The 20212-nt window shown below is 31.4% G+C and overlaps 1 protein-coding gene across 3 annotated transcripts in view; it reads right to left on the reverse strand.

Annotated features, from left to right (window-relative positions):
- REV3L (REV3 like, DNA directed polymerase zeta catalytic subunit) overlaps positions 1–20212 on the reverse strand; it is a 177894-nt gene that overhangs the window by 25709 nt on the left and 131973 nt on the right. For all 3 annotated transcript variants that reach the window (XM_081293750.1, XM_081293751.1, XM_081293752.1), the window contains 5 exons: positions 12175–12316; positions 10475–10719; positions 9395–9503; positions 7236–7442; positions 5399–5508 (listed from right to left, as the gene is read on the reverse strand). In XM_081293750.1, coding sequence (XP_081149876.1) covers positions 5399–5508; positions 7236–7442; positions 9395–9503; positions 10475–10719; positions 12175–12316 — 813 coding nt within the window. The remainder of the gene's footprint in view (positions 1–5398; positions 5509–7235; positions 7443–9394; positions 9504–10474; positions 10720–12174; positions 12317–20212) is intronic.

Here is a 20212-nt window from a genome sequence, read left to right on the forward strand (position 1 = left end):
AATTCCAAGAAAGGTATTTCTGATGTACAATTCCATAAACAATGTATATAAATCAAGAGGAAGGATTTGTAATACAGATTAAAAAATATTTTAAAAGAATTCATAAAACAAAATTATACATATTTTTCTAATTTAATTCAGCTAACTTTATATTTCAGTATATACTGAGATATAATATATTGTAATTTGAGCACCAACACAGAAATAATAGCCAATAAATGTAGTATTTAAGCAAGAGAGATTATCAAGTTCATCTCCACTTATTTTGGTGGAAAGACATTAAATATCAGAAACAGATAATACCTTAAAGCATGACTTTAAGATTCCTGTTTCTGGGGCTGGGGTTGTAGCTTAGTGGCAAAGCACTTGCTTAACAAATGTGTGAGGACCTGGGTTTAATCTTCACAGCATTAAAAAAAAAATCTTGTTTCTAGCCACATAAACTAATCTTATGTCTGATATAAATGTTTTTCTATTGGACTTAAGTCCCGTTTGGATGATTTCTTTAGAAAAAACATTTCCCCGCTAATGCTGGAGACAGTACTTGTCTTAGAGCTGGCAGAGTTTGCAAAAAGGAATAATTTATTCAGATTTGCTTAAGTTCCTTAAAATAAAAATTGTTTCAATTTGAATTAATTTTAACATTTTAATTTTAACAGGTAGGAAAAAAGGCCTTGAACAGCTAACTAGCTTAAGCTAGGCTATACTCTGAAATGCTTGAAGATTTTTGTATTTTCTTTTTAGGCATATCTGATGATCATTATATCATTACAGCCTTATATTTTACTAGATTATTATAAAGTTTCCTTTTGAGTAGTTTTTTTTTTTTGAGGTGCTAGGAATTGAACCTAGGTCCTTATGCATATTAGGCAGCCACTCCACTATTAAGCTTACATCCCCAGCTCCAAAATTTCATTTTTGGACATTATTTTAAAAATCAACTTTATTGAGGTATAATTAGCTTATGATAAAATAAAGACATTTGATATTTTATTACAGCAGCCAAGCAAATTTCTACTACCACAAGAATATGTATAAGTACCATAAAAATCAAGATATAGAACATTTTTATCATTCCCAAAAGTTCCTTTTGAGAGAGACAGAGAGACACTGAGAGAGAGAGAAAGAGAGAGAGAGAATCTTTTTTTTTTTTTTTTTAATATGGACACAACACAATGCCTTTATTTTATGTGGTGCTGAGAATCAAACCCGGGTTGCGCCCGAGCTAGGTGAGCGCTCTACGCTGAGCCACAATCCCAGTCCTTACATATTTTTATAATTTTTTACACTACACCTGGCCTCAAGAATAATATGACATGTTTCCTGTTATTATATGTTAGTTCTACTTTTTTCAAGAATTTCATATAAACAGAACAATATGGTATATTCTCTCTTATATCTTGGCTTCTTTCATCCAGCACAACTTTGAGATTCATTCATGGTGTTGAAGTAACAGTAACTGGTTCCTTATTTTATTGTTGAGTAGTATTCCATTATATACACTGAAATTAATACATTATATTCCATTATAAACAAGTGGATACACCACCATTTGTTATCCATTTAACCTTTGATGGACATGTGAACTGTTGACAGTTTTGGACTAATATGAATAAAATACCAATGAAGATTTGTATATAAGTTTTTGCACAGACTTATGTTTTTACTTCTCTTAGATAAATATCAAGAAATGGAATCGCTGGGTCATAGGTGAAGGGTATGCTTAATTTTATATGTGACTGCAAAACAGTTTTTATGAAAAATAAGTATTCAGATGCAATGATGAATGCAAACATTTTAAAATTAAAGTACACATACACATGTTTCTATAAGGTTCTAGAACAGGCAAAACTATGTGTTAGTCATATTGTCTAACACAAAAGCTTCTGATACAGAGATATGATACAGAGATAAGTGGTTGCATGGGGTGGTGAAATGAGGGTGAGGTACTGATTACAAAAGGGGAAATGAGAGAACTTTTTAGGGTGATAGAAATATTCTGGGTCTATATATTTTTATACTGAACTATATACCGTAAACTTTTTTGTTAAAATTCAACTCAATAAAAGTGATAAAAGTATATATGTAACTGTACATACACAAAAAATTAGGCTGTCCAAGCACATTTCAGTCTTCAATTTACCAGATGGACTGAATGACCACAGCATCATATACACACTTCTAGAGTAGCTCTCATTACTATATTTTCTAATTTTCCTCCCCTTCCTCTCTCCTAATTAGAATGCTTGCTCTACAGAGACAGATAGATATGAGAGACTATATACAATTCCATTTAAATAAAATTCCAGAAAAATAATTTATTCATATACACGTATATATTTTAAGTTATTATTAAAGGGTTTATATTTGAGATTTTACCCAGTAGTGTTAGTGGGTTTGTTAGTGGCTATACTGTTTTCGACAATTTGATTTTGTGTCAAGTTTCAAGAGAGCGGGCTCATGATCAGTGAAAGTTTTGCATCTCTTAAAAGAATAAAGAAGACTAGCCTAAAAAGGGAAAGAATGTTTTAAGCTTGTTGTGGTGGCACATGCTTGTATTCCCATCTACTTGGGATGCTGAGGCAGAAGGATCTGAAGTTCCAGGCCAGCCTCAGAGAGTTAATGAGAACCTGTCTCCAAATAAATAATTAAAGGCCTGTGGATGTAGCTCAGTAGTCAAGTGCCCCTTGATTCAATCCCAGTACAGGGGGAAAAAAAAAGTTTTAAAATGTGCTTCTAGGGAGCTTTAAAATTATAGGAAAAACACTTGTCTTTGAGTTAAGAGGTTAAAATAAACATTTTGAGCAATGATTTTCATGATACAGAAGCAATGAGTGGCGACATGAGAATCACCTAGGAGGTTTTTCTTAATTACATTCAGGTGAATTTCCCAAAAGATCCTGATTCAAGCTCCCTACACAAAGTATGTGTCTTGTCAAAAGTCCTTTGCTATCCTGCCTAAGAATCACTATTATAGAGAGCTTCAATCACTGATGAGAGTAGGTTATATCCCACTGGATGGGATAAATATGATGGAGAACCATTATTATATGTAATAATTGAGCTATTATAAAATTAATATAAGGTGTTTATTACACTTTTAAAATGGACAGTAAAGAATAACTGCTTCAGAAGAAAAGTACCCTTGAATCCTTCTGCTGCTTTGTTATCAAGATCCCGAAATTCTTTATGAATCCTAATTCTTGAAAGTGGAAGAAGATACATTCATCATCACGTATCAAATTTCCTGCATTCTGATGAGGCAACTGAGCCTCAGAGGAGATAATTGACTTATTAATTGCCACTCAGTCAGCTAGCAATATAGCTAAACTGAGAATCCATGTCTTCTCTTTCAGTTGAGAACTTTTTTCACTCTACCATGCATTACTTATTATACTTAGAACACTTTTCTCAACCTTCTTTCCTCACAGACACAAAATTAAGTTTAACAATAGAAAAGTAATCACTAAGGAATAAAATTTTATTGGATAGGTTCGAATTCTATAGGACCAAAAACTACAAATTTTTTGGCATTTCTAATAACCTATTTGTACTCTGCTGGGGTGATATTACTGTTAACTGATTCAAATTTTGAAAAATTTGAATCAGTTAACAGTAACAAATTTGGGCCTTATACAAATTTTGAAAACATTTGTTGAATGAATCAGGTAGTGAATGATGATCAAAAGTTCTAATAACACTACATAAATTTCATTGATTTGAGTCATAAAATACCTGTGAAATCTGATATACAGAGACAGCACCAGTGAGGAAACAAAACACTAGGTACTAATTTATGGCTTCATTACTGACTAGTTGGGTGATCTTGGGAAATTTTCTTACTTAAGGAAAATTTTTCTTAAGCATCACCCAGGCACATTTTAAGGCTTCCTAAGGTTCCATCCAACAGCATATAAACTGCTGGTCTAAAAAAACTATCAAAATCTTCTTTCACTTCTAACATTCTGAAAGCCTCTCAATTCATAAAGATCTTAAAAGGTACATAACATAATTTACCCTTTATAATAATTATTTTAAGATATAAGTGGAATTTTTCACATTAAAAGCAGTTTATATTGACCGGACTCCTGTGTATATGGTTTGTTTACAGATCACTATCTCTTGACCAATCAGAATCACATTTTCTGATTCTGTGTGTCAACAACTGGCATATACAAAACCTGAATTAAAATACATAATTTAAATGTTTAACTTTCTCATAAAATATTTTATAAGGAATTTCACAAGGTAAAGAATTTTATTTTAATAGCTTTTATTTTTCTAGAACATGCAGCAGAAGTAGTTTCATTGAACAGTGAAATACCCAAAGCCAAACTAAGGAATGGCTTTCAATGAGGAACATTAAGAAGTATGGGTTTGATAATTTGAAACTATCCCCACTGCTTGTACTGAAATAGACACTATATTTAACAAAGTTTATTCAGCATTAATACGATAATGCTGAGTATATGTACACTTTAAAGAACTGAAGAAGATTAAATGCTGTTTAAAGATTACTTATAAACTATTTTTAGTGATTAGAAGCAATATCACCTATTGCTCTGTTGCACTGTAAAGTGATCAGAGGTCCTTAGGCAAGTGCTTTAGCATAATCACACTGTTGTAAGTCCTTAATATTAAAAAAAAATTTCAGACTTCAAAATTTGCATGCCATCTTTATTCTAAGAAGAATTTTAATAAGACATATAAAGAAGATGTTACATAAATAACTGGTCCCTGAAAATTTTCAGCAAGAACAGAAGCAGTCTGGTGTTAGTAATTCACAATTTAAAAAGTCTTATTTTTTTTTTGTCAGTTCAAGAATAATGGGCTTACAGAAGTCAGCACACTTTGGAATCAAACTGAAAACTGTATTTTTCTATACACATTTTTCTATGTGCACTTCTCTTAGAAGAAGGTCAACATATTTTGAAGCCTAATAAAAAGTTAAATGCTGTCACAACTTTGGCCACTATCCTTCAAAAATAGTTTTAATTATTTTAAGATACAAAATTAAATTGAGAGCTTCCACTATTAAGAGGAATTACGTTAAAAGCAGTTTTTAAAAAAAGTAGACTAGAGTCCTGTGTATGGTTTGTTTTTGTTTTTGTTTTTGTTTTTTTTTTAACAGATCACTATCTACTTGGCCAAGAGCTGCCTGGAGGAATGCTACTAGAATCTTTATAGTCTGAGCTCAGGACACTTACCCTTTCTGTCTCTTAAGATTGTATCTATAAATCAGGACCTGTATTAACACAGATCAGGAAAGCATAACAACTGGCAATCACTTAAGTAGAACTTTATTTTTTGGAAAGGGTCACCAGTAAGCCATTTCAAACACTGAAATGAAGACATGAAAAGAGGGAAAAAGACAACAACAAAACCCAAAATCCATTACCTGTCAGTATCGCCATATACAACCCTAGCACCCCATTTCTTGGTATCATTCACCAGTTTAATTGCTCGTTCCAGGGTCTCTCTGGCTTTGTGAACAATACTATCGCCAACCTAGTTGTATAAACACATTGGACATAATTTGTTAACGCAGCTCAGTATAAGCCAAAAAGACTTTAACATTTAAACACTTTAATTACCATTTCTAGATATGAAACAAAAAGAAAACAAAATAGCCACGAATGTCATCATTCTTTCTACAAATATTAAATTAAATGAGATGAATTTAAAAGGCCCAAGCAACATGAAGACTTTCCTTGAGTGTGGGAGAGAACTGCTAATAAAAATTCTGTTTATTCTAAGGTCAAAATGTTTATATATTTTAAGAGAAGTATTATTTCTTGTTATGGTTTAAATATGTCCCCCCAAATTCATATATTGGAAACATAATTCCCAATCCAACAGTGTTGAGAGGTGAGATCTTTAAGAGGAGATTAGGTCATGATAACTAAGTTTTCATCCATGGGTTAATGTTATTACTATGGGAGTTAGTTATTACAGGAGTGAGTTCCTGATTAAAGCATGAGTTTAGCCTCCTTTCATCTCACTTGTTCTTGCATATGCTCTCTTGCCTTTCTGACTTCTGCCATGGGATGATTCAGCAAGAAGACCCTTGCCAAATGTATTCTTTGATTTTAGACTTCCCAGTCTCAGATATTCTGTTACAGCAGCATAAAATGAACATTTCTGCATTATTTTGTTATAAAAATACAGTAATAAAAACTTTAAAATTCAGAGGTTGGGAATCAATTAGGAAATGTAGAAGTGGCCCAAAAAATTTGATATTTTTGTTTTGCTTTAGTAGTATAATAATTTCCATTTTTTTCTACTAGATCATATAGATCAGCGTTTTCAAATATAATAATATAAACTCCTAGGACTGATAAAAGTTTTTTCTATATTTCTTAAATCTATAGAAACATAAAACTTAATACAAACTTATTATTGCATATAGACTTTATAATTATAAAATTAAAAAATTTATCTAGTACAAACAAAATCATTACCAAAAAATTCAAGTTAGCAGCATTATTTTTTGCATTATGGACAGTATTTTGTTACTTTCAATGTGAATATTCCACTCTCTTGCATAAGTTTTCGGAGTTCACTTTGCCTACTATGAGCTGTGTGGGGATTCATTCTTCCTTTGCTTTTCACTTATTTAACCACTTGTAAATCTGGTATATCATTATATCTTCTGGCCTTCTTTTGGCATAAGAGGGTCATTAACATCATAAGTTTACACTGTTCTTTCTCTCACTAATAAATTATTATTCACTGTATTTGTGTTCATATCAAATAAACATTTTAAGAAATTTGTCTTATTCTATGAAAAGTGTCTTTTAATTTTCAATGATCACTATAAAAGAAAGGTTTTGCATCATATCTACTGGTATGCTAGTAAATATGGAATGATTTTTATTTATTCTGATATTCAGATAAGCCAACCCATCTATAATGAGATCTCTAATTAGCACATGTGAAGGTATTATTTAGTTTCAAAGTTGTTGTAAACACCATTATAAAACTGTCACTGCAACCTAATGCTAATAGTTGGATCCAGATAAAACTATTGCTAAAATTAAGACAGTTTTCATAGAGAAAACTCATAAATCCTCAATAATATTAATGTTTATAAGAACTAGCTTGAGGAAAAACTGACCCTATATTATGAAATGAAGCCCTTAAAGTTTCAAAATAAAATGAAATGCTTTAATTAACATTCATTCATTTGTTGCTGCTTCAGTCTCTTGAAGATACTAGAGATAGGCATCATTTACCTCAATACATGGCATTCTTCCAGAAAAATTAGCAGCTGTATAACCGAATGTGACATTTGCTATCAGCTTCAGTCCTAGCTGACGTGCATTGAGCATTCGTGACAGGGCTCTATCTTGCTTGTACGCCTTCATTGACTGCTTTACCATTAATCTAGTCTTCAATATTTCTTCAAGCATTCTTGGCAGCACACCCTTTCTTACTGAAGGCTATCATGAAGAAAAAATAGAATGTGTAAAATCCCTCAAACAGTATAGATTTAGACAACTAAGAAGGAAACACAAAGTATAATAATTGCCAACTTTCATGAATTGTAACATGCTAACAACAGAATGGCCTTAGGACTAGTGCCCATCAATACAAAATCATCACATTCTATTTCTTTTGAAGAGGATTTTTCTCCTAAAAGGTTCCTATAATGTTTATAAATCTAATGTATCACTTCTATGTGAGCTGAGAAGCCTCCAGGAAGGAGGATGTCAACTAGTGACCATATAACAAGTTCAAGGGAAATGTTGTTCAAAACTTTGATAAAAAACCCCCATCCTTCCAGAAAGACTCATAAACAACCTCAGTTTTTAAAGATCTCATCCTATTGACCCCACACAGTAATCTGCATGGAACTCCATTTATCTACCTTGGAAGAATGATGAGCTGGGTTGACTCTGCTGACATTCAAACCTGCAGTTCCAGGGACTCTAGGTATTTCAAATCTGATGCTTAGACCACTAAGCCATCCCCTCCGGCCTATATTTATTAGCAATCTGGAAGAGGGGATGAATAGTGAAGTGATAAAATTTGTTGTTGCCAAAAAAAAAAAAAAGAAAAAAGAAAAAAGAAAAAAACCATTTGTATTAATCAAGACTAGGGAGAATTTATGAGAACTCCAGTAGGAATGAAAACCATAAAACAGTATTAACTTTGATGATTCACAGACACGTGCATGTTTATATATGTTGAATCGAACAATTAAAACCTCAGGTATGGGATAATCACATTCTTGGATATTAAAAAATGTTTTCATTAAGCTTTACACATTGGGTCAAATGTAGATATAAATTTTTTAAATGTTGTTAAAGGGAGATTATATATATATATATACATATATATATATATATGTATATATATGAGACAATGAGAACATATTCTAACCTCTAATTCATTTAGTGTACGTCTTGAAGCAGCCATAATATTCTAAGATGTAATATAAAAAGAACAGGGACCAAATAAGCAGAAATGTGCATGATATGATAACTGATTTCTATATGGGGAGAAATTTAATAAAAAAAATCTATTTCCATGTCTCTGAGTAGATCTCATTTTCTATATTAGACCCTGGAAATACACACTTAAAAAATTTCCCCAAACAGATTATACCATGATTTCTCTGGTAAAAAAAAAATTTCCTCTTATCTAAATTACGAACTGCAGTTTATCACTACCTCTAACAGAGAATGATAATTTTGATAAGTACACTAGGATAAATGTGAGGGTTGGTGGGGTCCACTCTACCATCAGTCACCCTGCTTCATGATTCTAGTACAGACTCAGCAAAGGAAATAGAAATGAATAAAGTGGCATATTAGAAGCAATATAAACTTTCCTATTTGTCCTTAATGATTCATTTAGGAGGAGTTCCTTAGTTTCTTTTGAGGGAAAATAAAGGACAAAAAAAAAGGGACCCTATTATTTGTTTGGATATCTTCTTAAGAATGTAAACAAAAACCATTAGAGTGTCATTATATCTAAGGTGGTCTCCATTTGATTTAAAATAATGTAGAAAAACAATTAGTAGAGTGTATATGGTAAAGAAACTTAAAGTTTTGTGGGTACCATCTTTTGATCATCAAATTGCTATTGAAGTCTGCTAGATTCTTATACAGGGCAGACACCATGCATGTATATAAATTTATTTCTTGCAATCTTGCATTTAGTTAATGCAATTTAACAATTAAAGAGATTGTAAACCTAAATTCAAGTAAAACAAGATGAATGTTTTTTTTCTGAAGTGGTTTCTTAGATGATTCCTTTACCTTTGACTTAATGAGAGAAAATATTCAAGCAAACTTAGTTTGTTTTTTATTGTGCGTCAACAATATTTAAAACTTAGCTCTTCAAAAGTTAAGCCACAGTTGATTTTTCATTTACAAAAGAGTATTACCTTGACAAACGCTATTCCATTGGGGGACACTGTGATATCATGCCTAATTTGATAAAGTAAATCTGGAGGTACTTTTAGAGAGGTACAGCCAAATTTGAACTCATCATACCTGTTAAAAAAGAAAATATTAAGCAAATACTTTCTCAAATAATAGAATAATCTTTAGGCAATTTTAGGAATCTTTCTAATTCCATTACAAATGCATTTGCAAACATCTATTTAAATATCAATTAGTGAACATATGTTTATCTGCCTCATTACAAAATGCAGTTCTTAAAGTATTCATAATTTATTAAAAGGACATTTCTTAAATGGTACTACACTACAATCTATACTGAAAAAACAGATTTCAACTCAGCCTATTCACCTTATATTAAGTCCTTTAAAGAAAAACTTAAACAAAAAAAGATTATAAAAATTACTTCTCCAAATTCCTTTAATGAAAAGACAGAATTACCAATACAATTTTCACAAACTTTGTCTATACACAAAAATCATTAGGAAGACTATATTTCTTGGAATTCAAGAATATCTACACCTTTGAGAATTTAAAATGTTCTTTTCATTTAGTCCATAAAACTTCATTAATATGGATTAATAAAGTACATAGTTAATTTAACTTTTTTAAAAAATCAGACTCTTTCTAGGAAAAGTAAAGAGGATGTGATAGCTAGAATTATAAAATCATAATCCTCAAAGTGTTCTAGTGAAAAGTGATTTATATCAACAATTAAAAATAACTTTCATGTTAACAGAAATCATAGATATTCATATAGGTAAAAATAAAAAAATAAATGTATTGTGTCTAACTACAACTAAAAAATAAATATTAACAAAAGAAAGATACAAGCTTATCTATCTATTCATGATCCTCTTCATGTATGCATTCTTCCAGTAAGCTGAATTAATCATATCATGATTCATGTCAGTTAGTAAGGCAACTATAATGAATGGATGCATTGTGCTACAGTCCATTCATTTTGCTTATAAGACAATGTGAAGCACAAGGAGACACTCAAAGCAATTTTACTAAGAAGTATAAAGCACAACAATATAACTGCAAATCTGAAAAAGCCTTACTTTCCCAAGTTCTCCACATGGCCAAGGCAGGTTGAAAAACAGTAGTTGTATGCAATCACAATAGAAGGATACAGTGACTGGAAATCCAAAACGAGAACAGAGTTGCTATAGAAGCGTGACTCGGGCTCCATAATTAGGGGAACACACTGTGGGGCTCTCATTTGGGATCTTTGTTGAACACTAGGTGTTACAGGAATATAGTTCATAGGTTTAGCAATACGCAGCATCATTGATTCCACACGGTACTGCAAACAGGGAGAGGTGAGAGTTCAGTTTAAATACAAATATATTGGTCATTTGAATATATGATCATCATTTGGGGATGTTTTGCCCTTCAGTATAAGATTGCATGACTTTTTTTTGTTACTTTACAATTACAAAGTATTATTTAGTCAGCATTCAGTTGCCTCAGAGTTTTCCTAGTCCTATAACTTCAACAAAAACTGTAAAATAAGCAAATAATTTACAAAAAAAAAAAAGAGTCCATTTTGGAAAGACAGATACAATTAGATTTCTTTTTATTTTAAAATACAGCTATACCTAAATAAGCAGATGCAGAGACAACTGTATAATCTGACAATTTCATTTAAGAAACTGGTCAGTATGCTGGGAATGTGGCTCTGTGGTAAAGTGCTTGCCTAGCGTGTGTGAAGCAATGGGTTTGATCCTCAGCACCACATAAAAATAAATAAATAAAATAAAGTTGTTGTTGTTGTTGTTGTTTTTTTTTTTAAAGAACACAATTATTGACTTCTTTAAAAAAGAAAAACTGGTCAATAATCTCTGATAAGTTTCTTTGAAAAAATTAGAGAAAATGAGTTGTTAGGAGACTTGAGATAGATATACGTTTTTCAAGAAGAAAATCCAAGGATTTCTGAATTGGTCCCTAGCATAACTAAATCAAGCAATTAGTGATTGTAATAACCACTATTAAAGTAGACAATTTGAGGTATCAGAAAAAGAAAACACACAAAAAACAATATGGGTCCACTGAAATATTCAAATGTGGTTTTAAGGTATCTTTGCCTTTTATTAAAAGTCAGCTTATATAGTTTCTAAAACTTGTGGGGGAATAACAAATAAAACAATTTATAACCAATGAATAAACAGGTAATGCTGAAGTAGTTAAAACTCTATTTTTGCTGTATTTACTGATTTGGTCGATTGGAGAATATCAAAATTAATTAAGATAATTAAACTTAAGGATTTTATAAGATAAAGGAACTGACTGATTAAGGTAGTATTTCTGATGCTTAGCAAAGTATTTAACAAGCTACAGGTAAAAAGGTATTTGTTAAATGAAAACATGAACTTATTTTCAGTAAAGTATTTAACAAAATATTATATCCTTGGGAAATTAGTTACAAAAGTATTAAATGGTTTCTAATATAATTTTTCTTTAACATTTTAAAAAACTTTACATAGACCATTTACATTGATTTTCAAATTCTTTATTTTTACATTAAAAAATTCTATTGGGATTTGGAACAAGCTACATTAGAAATGTAAAACAAGAGGTAAACTTTCTTTGCTGATTCCCCAGTTCTAAGGAACGTCTCTAATCATACTAATAAGATTCGATGATCTAGATATTGATTAGTTGGTATTACATAGTTAAAAAAAATGAAATCACTTCAAACACCTCAAAAGTGAGCATTTCATACAGAACTTTCACGTGTACAAGAAAAACTGTTACCTACCTGTGAACCCCGTGTCAGTACATGTAAAAACTGAATGCCAAAAAGTCTAGCCATTTCACTGGTTTTCCCAATCAGGTCCAGCTGTTCTAACATCTGGAGATTTCCACGAACACGGCTAACATAATGATCAACCATTTTCCATCTGTTAACAAAGAATTCATGATGTGAACATCAGGGGAAAAGCTGAATACTTGAAACTAGTACTATTTTCTACCCTAAACCTACTTATTAAAAGTGAGGTCACTCCAGGGGAGAGAGGGTCAAGATATGAGCTTTTAAGCAATGTTATGTTAAAAAGTATAAAATTTCGGAATTTCAGGCTGGGATTATAGTTCAGTGGTAGAGTGTTTGCCTAGCTAATTGCACTACGCTCTAGACTCATTCTCCAACACTGTAAAACAAACAAAACAAAACAAAACAAACAAAACAAAACAAAATTCCAAGCATTTTAAGAGCTTGAAACCTAGTGACAATATATAAAATTTATACTAGTACTTGTTTAGGTGGTACTGCCAAGGATAATCATTTTAATATTTTTGCTTGATGTTGCTCTATTTTTATTATAAAAATTAATATTCCCTCTTAGGTATCATTGATAATTATACAATAATTATTTATCATATCTATAAGTTTTTAAGAACATATAGGTTTTGTGTTCAGTGTAAACACTAGTTTAAAACAGCAAACTACTGTCTAGTTTAAATCAGATAGTAATAGTATTTGGTACTGATAGATGCTATAACAGATAAATCTGAACATTATGCTAAAAGAAGCATGTTACAAAATATCATATATTGTATGATTTTTGTATTGAAATGACAAGTTAGAAAAATCAGAAAAGTAATTATTAATGAGACAATACAAAGGGTAAATATGTTTCAAATCAGTATTTTCTGTGAAATTACAGAAGTTCTATTCTTTGGCTTAAATGTTTTTAATACTAAACTCTTTGCCTTACCTTTTAAAAATTTTATTTTTATTGTTGCATTATAATTACACATAATAGTGGGATTCATTACACCACATTTATACATGCACATAATATAATTTGATCGATCTCATTCCATAGTACCTACCCTCTTCCATGATCTGTTTGTTCTTCACTACTGATCTCCCTTCTACTATTATTATTTATTTATTGAATTATTATATATTTGTGGAATTCATTATAGTATATTTGCACATGGGTATAGGTAAATTTGGTAGACTTCATTCCTCTGTACCTGCCCATGTTCTCTCTTCCTCACTCCTTCTTGATACCTTTTTACTACACTCCATTGGTTTCCCTTGTTTTTGAGAGATCTCCTTTTTTATTCCTTCTTTCTTTCTCTCTCTGGCTTCCATATAAGAGAGAAAACACTTGACCCTTGACTTTTTGAGTCTGGCTTATTTCACTTAACATCATGTTCTCTAGTTTTATCCACTTACCATCAAACAGCATAAAAACATTCTTTTTTGTAATGGTAGAGTAATACTCCATTGTATATATGTACCACATTTTCTTTATCCATTTGTCTGCTGATGGGCACTGAATGCTGGTTCCATAACTTGGTTATCATGAATTGCGCTGCTATAAATGCTGGTGTGTATATATTATATATATCACTATAGTATGATGATTTTAGTGCTTTTGGATAAGTACCAAAGAGTGGGATAGCTGGTTGATACGGTTGCCCATGTCTTCTGGTACAAATACAGACAAGCAAGCAATAACAATAATAAAAGGCCCTTGTTAATAAATACAAGGAAGTTTTAATTTAATACTATATTATTAAAATATAAAAAATGATTCAAGGGTATATTATAAAGGGTAAAATTTATTCATTTATAGATTTAACATTAAAATATATTACTATCTTTGTATGGCTTTTAGGACAATATAGTCACATAATTTTAAAAGTTAAAAAAAAAACCTTTCTTTGATACATCAACAATTAGAAAATGAATGTGAAAGAAGAAAAGAAATGAACCAATTATCAAAATGATAGATAATTACAAGTATTAGCAAGGATGTGGAAAAACTGGGACCCTAGTTAACACTGCTGGTGGGAATGTAAAATAGTGTAGTTGCTTTGAAAATCACTCTGGCAGGTTTCTCAAATTGCTAAACATACAGTTACCATATACTCCACCAATTCTACTCTTGAATATATATCCAAGAAAACTTTTACATTAAAAAAATTGAACAATAAAAATTTTCAGTGGAGACTCAAATGTCTATTAGTTGATGAATGAATATATTAATGTACTGTAAAACCATATAATAGAATAATATTTGGCAATAAAAAATTGGTACTGATAGATGCTGTTATATAAGAGATAAATCTGAACATTATGTTAAAGGAAACATGTTACAAAAATCGCATACTGTGGGCTGGGGATGTGGCTCAAGCGGTAGCGCGCTCGCCTCGCATGCGTGCGCCCGGGTTCGATCCTCAGCACCACATACCAACAAAGATGTTGTGTCCGCCGAGAACTAAAAAATAAATATTAAAAATTCTCTCTCTCTCTCTCTCACTCTCTCTCCTCTCTCACTCTCTCTTTAAAAAAAATCGCATATTGTATGATTTTGTATTGAAATGTTTAGAATATGCAATTCTGTGGGGACAGAAAGTAGACCAGTGGTTGCCTAAGGGGATGGGACAGGAAGGTGAGAGGTTTTTCTGGGAAGGGTGGTGCCAGGTAGCATCTAAAAGATTACAGGATAATGGCTCAATGATGCAGGGTTATTTTGAGGGGCAATAAAAATATTCTAAAATTAATCATGATGACTGCACAACTTTGAATATACTAAAAGCCACTGAATTGTATGCTTTTTATGGGGGTGAATTATAAAATATACAAATTATATTTAAATAAAACTGTTAAAGAGAATTAAGCAAACATTTAAAAACTCCTAAACTCCTTGAATCCTCAATTCTTTAACAAAATAGATAAATAGAAACACTGTTTTATAACTTGTATTTTAACCTAATATATGGTGATTATTTCCTCATATTTATTTATTTTTATAGCTACAGAATATACTAGTGTTTAATTATAACAATTTATTGCTGAATCTTTGTTACTGAATACCTTTTATTACCATAAGAGATGCTGTGAGGAATATTTTTATAGATAAATTTTTGTACAAATGCTTGTTTTCTTAAAGATAAATTCCTAAATTTGGTCAATGTTTTCAATATATAAGAACACAAAGCTTTCCAGAAAGGCTTTAATATTTTAGATTCCTACTAGTAATAATAAGGTGCTTGTTTCCTTGCATCTCTGTCAACACTGAGGGTTATGATTTTTAGTTATTACTAGTTTGCAGGCAAAAAAATGGTATCACATATTAATTTGCATTTTTTGTTTTAGATTGATGTTACTCCTCAACAAAACAGATTTGTAAATATGGTCTAATGCATTATGTATAGATTGGTTGCATTCCTTTAAAATTAAATAAATTTAATGGCTCATCTCTTCTATAAAAGGAATTAGTGGAACTATGGTATAATTCAGAAAAGCAGATACATTTACACTTTGCCCTCTCTCTGGACAGAAAGTAGACCAAGAGAAAAAATGTCAAATGAGACACCAAAATAATGAGACACTAATATTATTTGTGAAAAGGTCAGGTAGCACACAAGCATTTTGCTGAGATTTAAGTATAAATCAAAACTAGCAGGGCTTATTAGAAAATTTAAGAACTATAAGCATAAAACAAAACATGTAAGAGCCTGTCTTACTTAACAGATAATGACACTGAACATGAATGTTCTTTGAAACCAAGATAGTGATTCAAGAGAATTACCTATTAGATTACATTGATAAAAATTGGAATATGTTGGTAAATAAGTTGGTAAATAAATTTATTTAATTCTATCCGCATTGTTTCCCATCTCCTAAAGTCCAAATTCATTTTTATAAGACATTAGTATTGCCATTGTTTCTGTAATTCATAATAAAATTAAGAAACAATCAGCATATTAGAAATGAATTATTTTAATAAGGTAAATGATTGTGTACTTACTTATTAAGGCTAGCCATTTGTATGCCAAATAAGATAGACACTTGAATATTTCAGCCATTTGGATTTTTTCCCTTGAGATTTATTGTTAAAAGTGTGCAATATAGTTAATATATAATCATTATGTTGCAACTCATTTTCCCAGATTGTTAGCCCTTTAAATTTGTTAATGTTTGTTTACTGAGGTACAAAAGTTTGTTTCTGGAGGGAAATGGTTAAAAGTTAGCTTATGCACACAGTAAATACTATGTATATAAAACTGATTAGCTGGGCATGGTGGCACACGCCTGTAACTCCATCAGCTCAGGAAGTTGAGGCAGGAGGATCATGAGTTCAAAGCCAGCCTCAGCAATTTAGTGAGGCCCTATGCAACTTAGTGGGACCCTGTCTCAAAATTAAACATAAGAATGGTCTATTATTAGAGCTTAAATAAATAAACTTAATATTTTATATTTAAAAAATATTTTTACTATACTATATATAATAATGATGTATACACAAACATACACTCATCCTAATAGGTTTTTTTTTCATTTTGGCTGAAGAACATAGATTTTGGAGTTAGTCCTAGACTCTTAACTATGGCTCCATTAGAAGTCACTAGGTGACTACAGGCAAATCATTTAAGCCCTTAGCTCCCAGTTTTAATGTGTAAAATGGGTAATAAGACTGTTCTGAATCTGAAGTGTTAGAAAAAAAGAGAATGCAATACATATAGCTGCTATTATCATAATTATAGTAATTACTATTTCCCCATTCATTTGTAATCTAACTTTCTATCCTGAAAAGAAAGTTATACCAATGAATTAATGTTTAGTGGGAAACTTGTGTGTGCTAAAGATTTTATATGCACTATCACATTTCTCATTCACTTTATGAGGTAGAACATTTTAACATCTTTGCATTACAGATTAAGAAATGGAGGATTACTGTGAGGTTTATTGTTACAAACCTACTAAATCAACATTATGAACCTATTATACCAGAACCTGAGCTATCAGTCAAATTATGACTGAGATTAAGGTGAGACAACGTGATACAAAGAAAGCAAGATGACAGATTATGAATAATTGCCCTAATGAATTTCTAGTATCATAGCAAATTAATTATATCTTCACTAAGCCAAAAGTAGACCTACTACTTGTTCATTTTGCCCTTTATTAATGTATTCCTTTCCACTGACTGGTAACCAGATAAAACGGTTAACAAACATATTTTATCTTACACAAGTAAAAGCTATTTTAACAAGGGACAATTTAGCTTGTACAATTTATCAAACAACTGTCAATTTTTAATCTATATTTTTTCTCATAGGTATGAATATAAAAATACTTTGACAAATATTTTATGAAGTATTTAAACTTTTTAAATTAAAAATTTTGTATAAATTTCATTCCTACTTTCTAGATCTGTCTACTAGTCACATGGGACACACACACACACAAGAATGGATTATTGCAGCCCTTACAAAAATTACAACACAGCTGGGCGCATGTCTGTAATCTCAGGGGCTCTGGAGGCTGAGACAGGAGGATCAAGTTTAAAGCCAGCCTTAGCAATGGTGAGGTGCTAAGCAACTCAGTGAGATCCTGTCTCTAAATAAAATACAAAATAGTGCTGGGGATGTGGTTCAGTGGTGGAGTGCCCCTAAATTCAATCCCTGGTACCAACAACAACAAAATAATTACAATACAGCTAAACTTTGTTAGTTTTTTCATTATTATTAAATAATTATGCCATCTTCTTAACATTTTGTCTGAGTCAATTTTAATGAGCAAATACAAGTTTTTTTGGTGTTGGAGATTGAACCCAGGGTCTTGTGTATACAAGGCAAGCACTCCAACAACTGAACTATATCTTCAGCTGCACAAGTTTTTTTTTAAAAAAAATTTAAAATTCTAATTTGTTATTTATAACAGCAGAATGCATTACAATTCATATTACACATATAAAGCACAATTTTTCATATCTCTGGTTGTACACAAAGTAGAGTCATACCATTCCTGTCTTCATAAATGTATGGGGTAATGATGTCCATCTCATTCCACTGTCTTCCTTACCCCCATGCCCCCCTTCCTTCTCCTCTCCCTTTTGCTCTATCTATCTATCCCCTCCGCCCCTTGCAACCCCACTATGAATCAGCATATTTATATCAGAGAAAACATTCAGCATTTGTTTTTTTGGGATTGGTTAACTTCATTTAGCATTATATTCTCCAAACTTATCCATTTACCTGCAAATGCCATGATTTTATTCTCTTTTAATGATGAATAGTATTCCATTGTACCTATATACACATTTTCATTATTTATTCATCTACTGGAAGCCATACAAGTTTTTATGCGGGAAAGATGACAGGAAATATAACTATAAAGCATGAGTTAGGTAGGCCTGGGTACTAATGAAATGGGGGTTCTTAGTGCTTTCTAAGGGTATAGGGTATTTTTTTTTTTAATTTTTTAGTTGTAGATGGATAGAATGCCTTTATTTTATTTGCTTATTTTTATGTGGTGCTGAGGATCAAACCCAGTGCCTCAAGCATGCTAGGCAAGCATTCTGTCACTGAGCTACAGCCCCAGCCTCAGGGTATTTTTTGATTAGACATTTGGGAGAAGGTAAAAAAAGAAGATAGGATAATTCCAAATAAAAACACACTTATTCTGAACTTCTAAGAATTGGTTCTACAATCATGAAGTGGAGGAGAAAATTTATTAGATTACCTTCTTGAGCTGTATCACCTTCTGTTCCCAGATCATAGCTCTAGCTTAGAAAGTGAAATACTATTTAATAACTATGCCTTGGATTGGCAGATGAAATCAATCCAAGGTGTTATTATGAGTTCTCCAGATCTATAACATTTGAAGAGGTTTTATAGGCTGCTTTAGGAATTTCATCATGAAATATAACATTATTTTATGGAAAATGTGTTCTAAAACCCTAATAATAATACTTTGGAAATATAACTCATTCATATAAATAAGGAGCTTCAAGATGACCAAATCTGGATTTAAAAAATAAAATATTACAATAATTAGAACATCATAATGTTTTACAAACTGTTTAATATAAGCAATCATTGATTAGCAAGTTCCTCTCATTCTGAATCAATTTATAAAAAATAAATCACATTTCCTTAAAACATTGTAGAAAACATCAAATGAAAAAGTGCTTGAGGGGCTGTGGCTGTGGCTCAGTGGTAGAGCACTTGCCTAGCACGTTTGAGGCACTGGGTTTGATCCTCAGCACCACATAAAAAAATAAAAATAATAAAATAAAATAAAGGTTAGGAAAAAAAAAGACTTCAAGATTATTGGTAAGAATTTACTTAAATTTAGCGGGGACTTGTGGCACACTCCTGTAATCTGAGTGGCTTGGGAGGCCGAGGCAGGAGGATTCTAAGTTCAATGCCAGCCTCAGCTACTTCATGAGACCTTGCCTTTAAATACAAAATAAAAAGAACTGGGGAAGCAGCTCAGTGGTTAAGCACCCCTGGGTTCAATCCCCAGTATCCCTCCAAAAAATACTTAAATTTAAAAATAAAATTCTGATAGCCTTGAGAGTCTCCAAAAAATGAATGTATGGTCTTTCCATATAACATAATCCATTTAACATAAATGGTCCAATATTTAATCCAATTATCTTATATAGAATATTAGGTCCAGTTTTTTATTCCCCTTGGCAAAAACAGAATTACACATCTTACATAATAACTAATTAGAAGTAGTAGAACATACATTCAGAACATTCTAGGACTTATAAACAACTGAATGTAGTTTTTAATGTTAAGTTTAATATGTGTTTATTTTATTTATTGGAATATAACTTTCCTAAGCTTCTTTTTATTTTATTATTATTTTTTTTTTTTTTGAGGAGGGTACCAAGGAGTGTACCCAGGGGTGCTTGACCACTGAATCACATACCCAGCCCTATTTTGTATTTTTAGAGACAGGGTCTCACTGAGTTGCTTAGCGCCTTGCTTTTGCTAAGCTGGCTTTGAACTTATGATCCTCTTACCTCAGCATCCCAAGC

The sequence above is a fragment of the Spermophilus citellus genome, assembly GCF_964194105.1.
Source record: "Spermophilus citellus genome assembly, chromosome: 5".
NCBI lineage: Eukaryota > Metazoa > Chordata > Mammalia > Rodentia > Sciuridae > Spermophilus > Spermophilus citellus.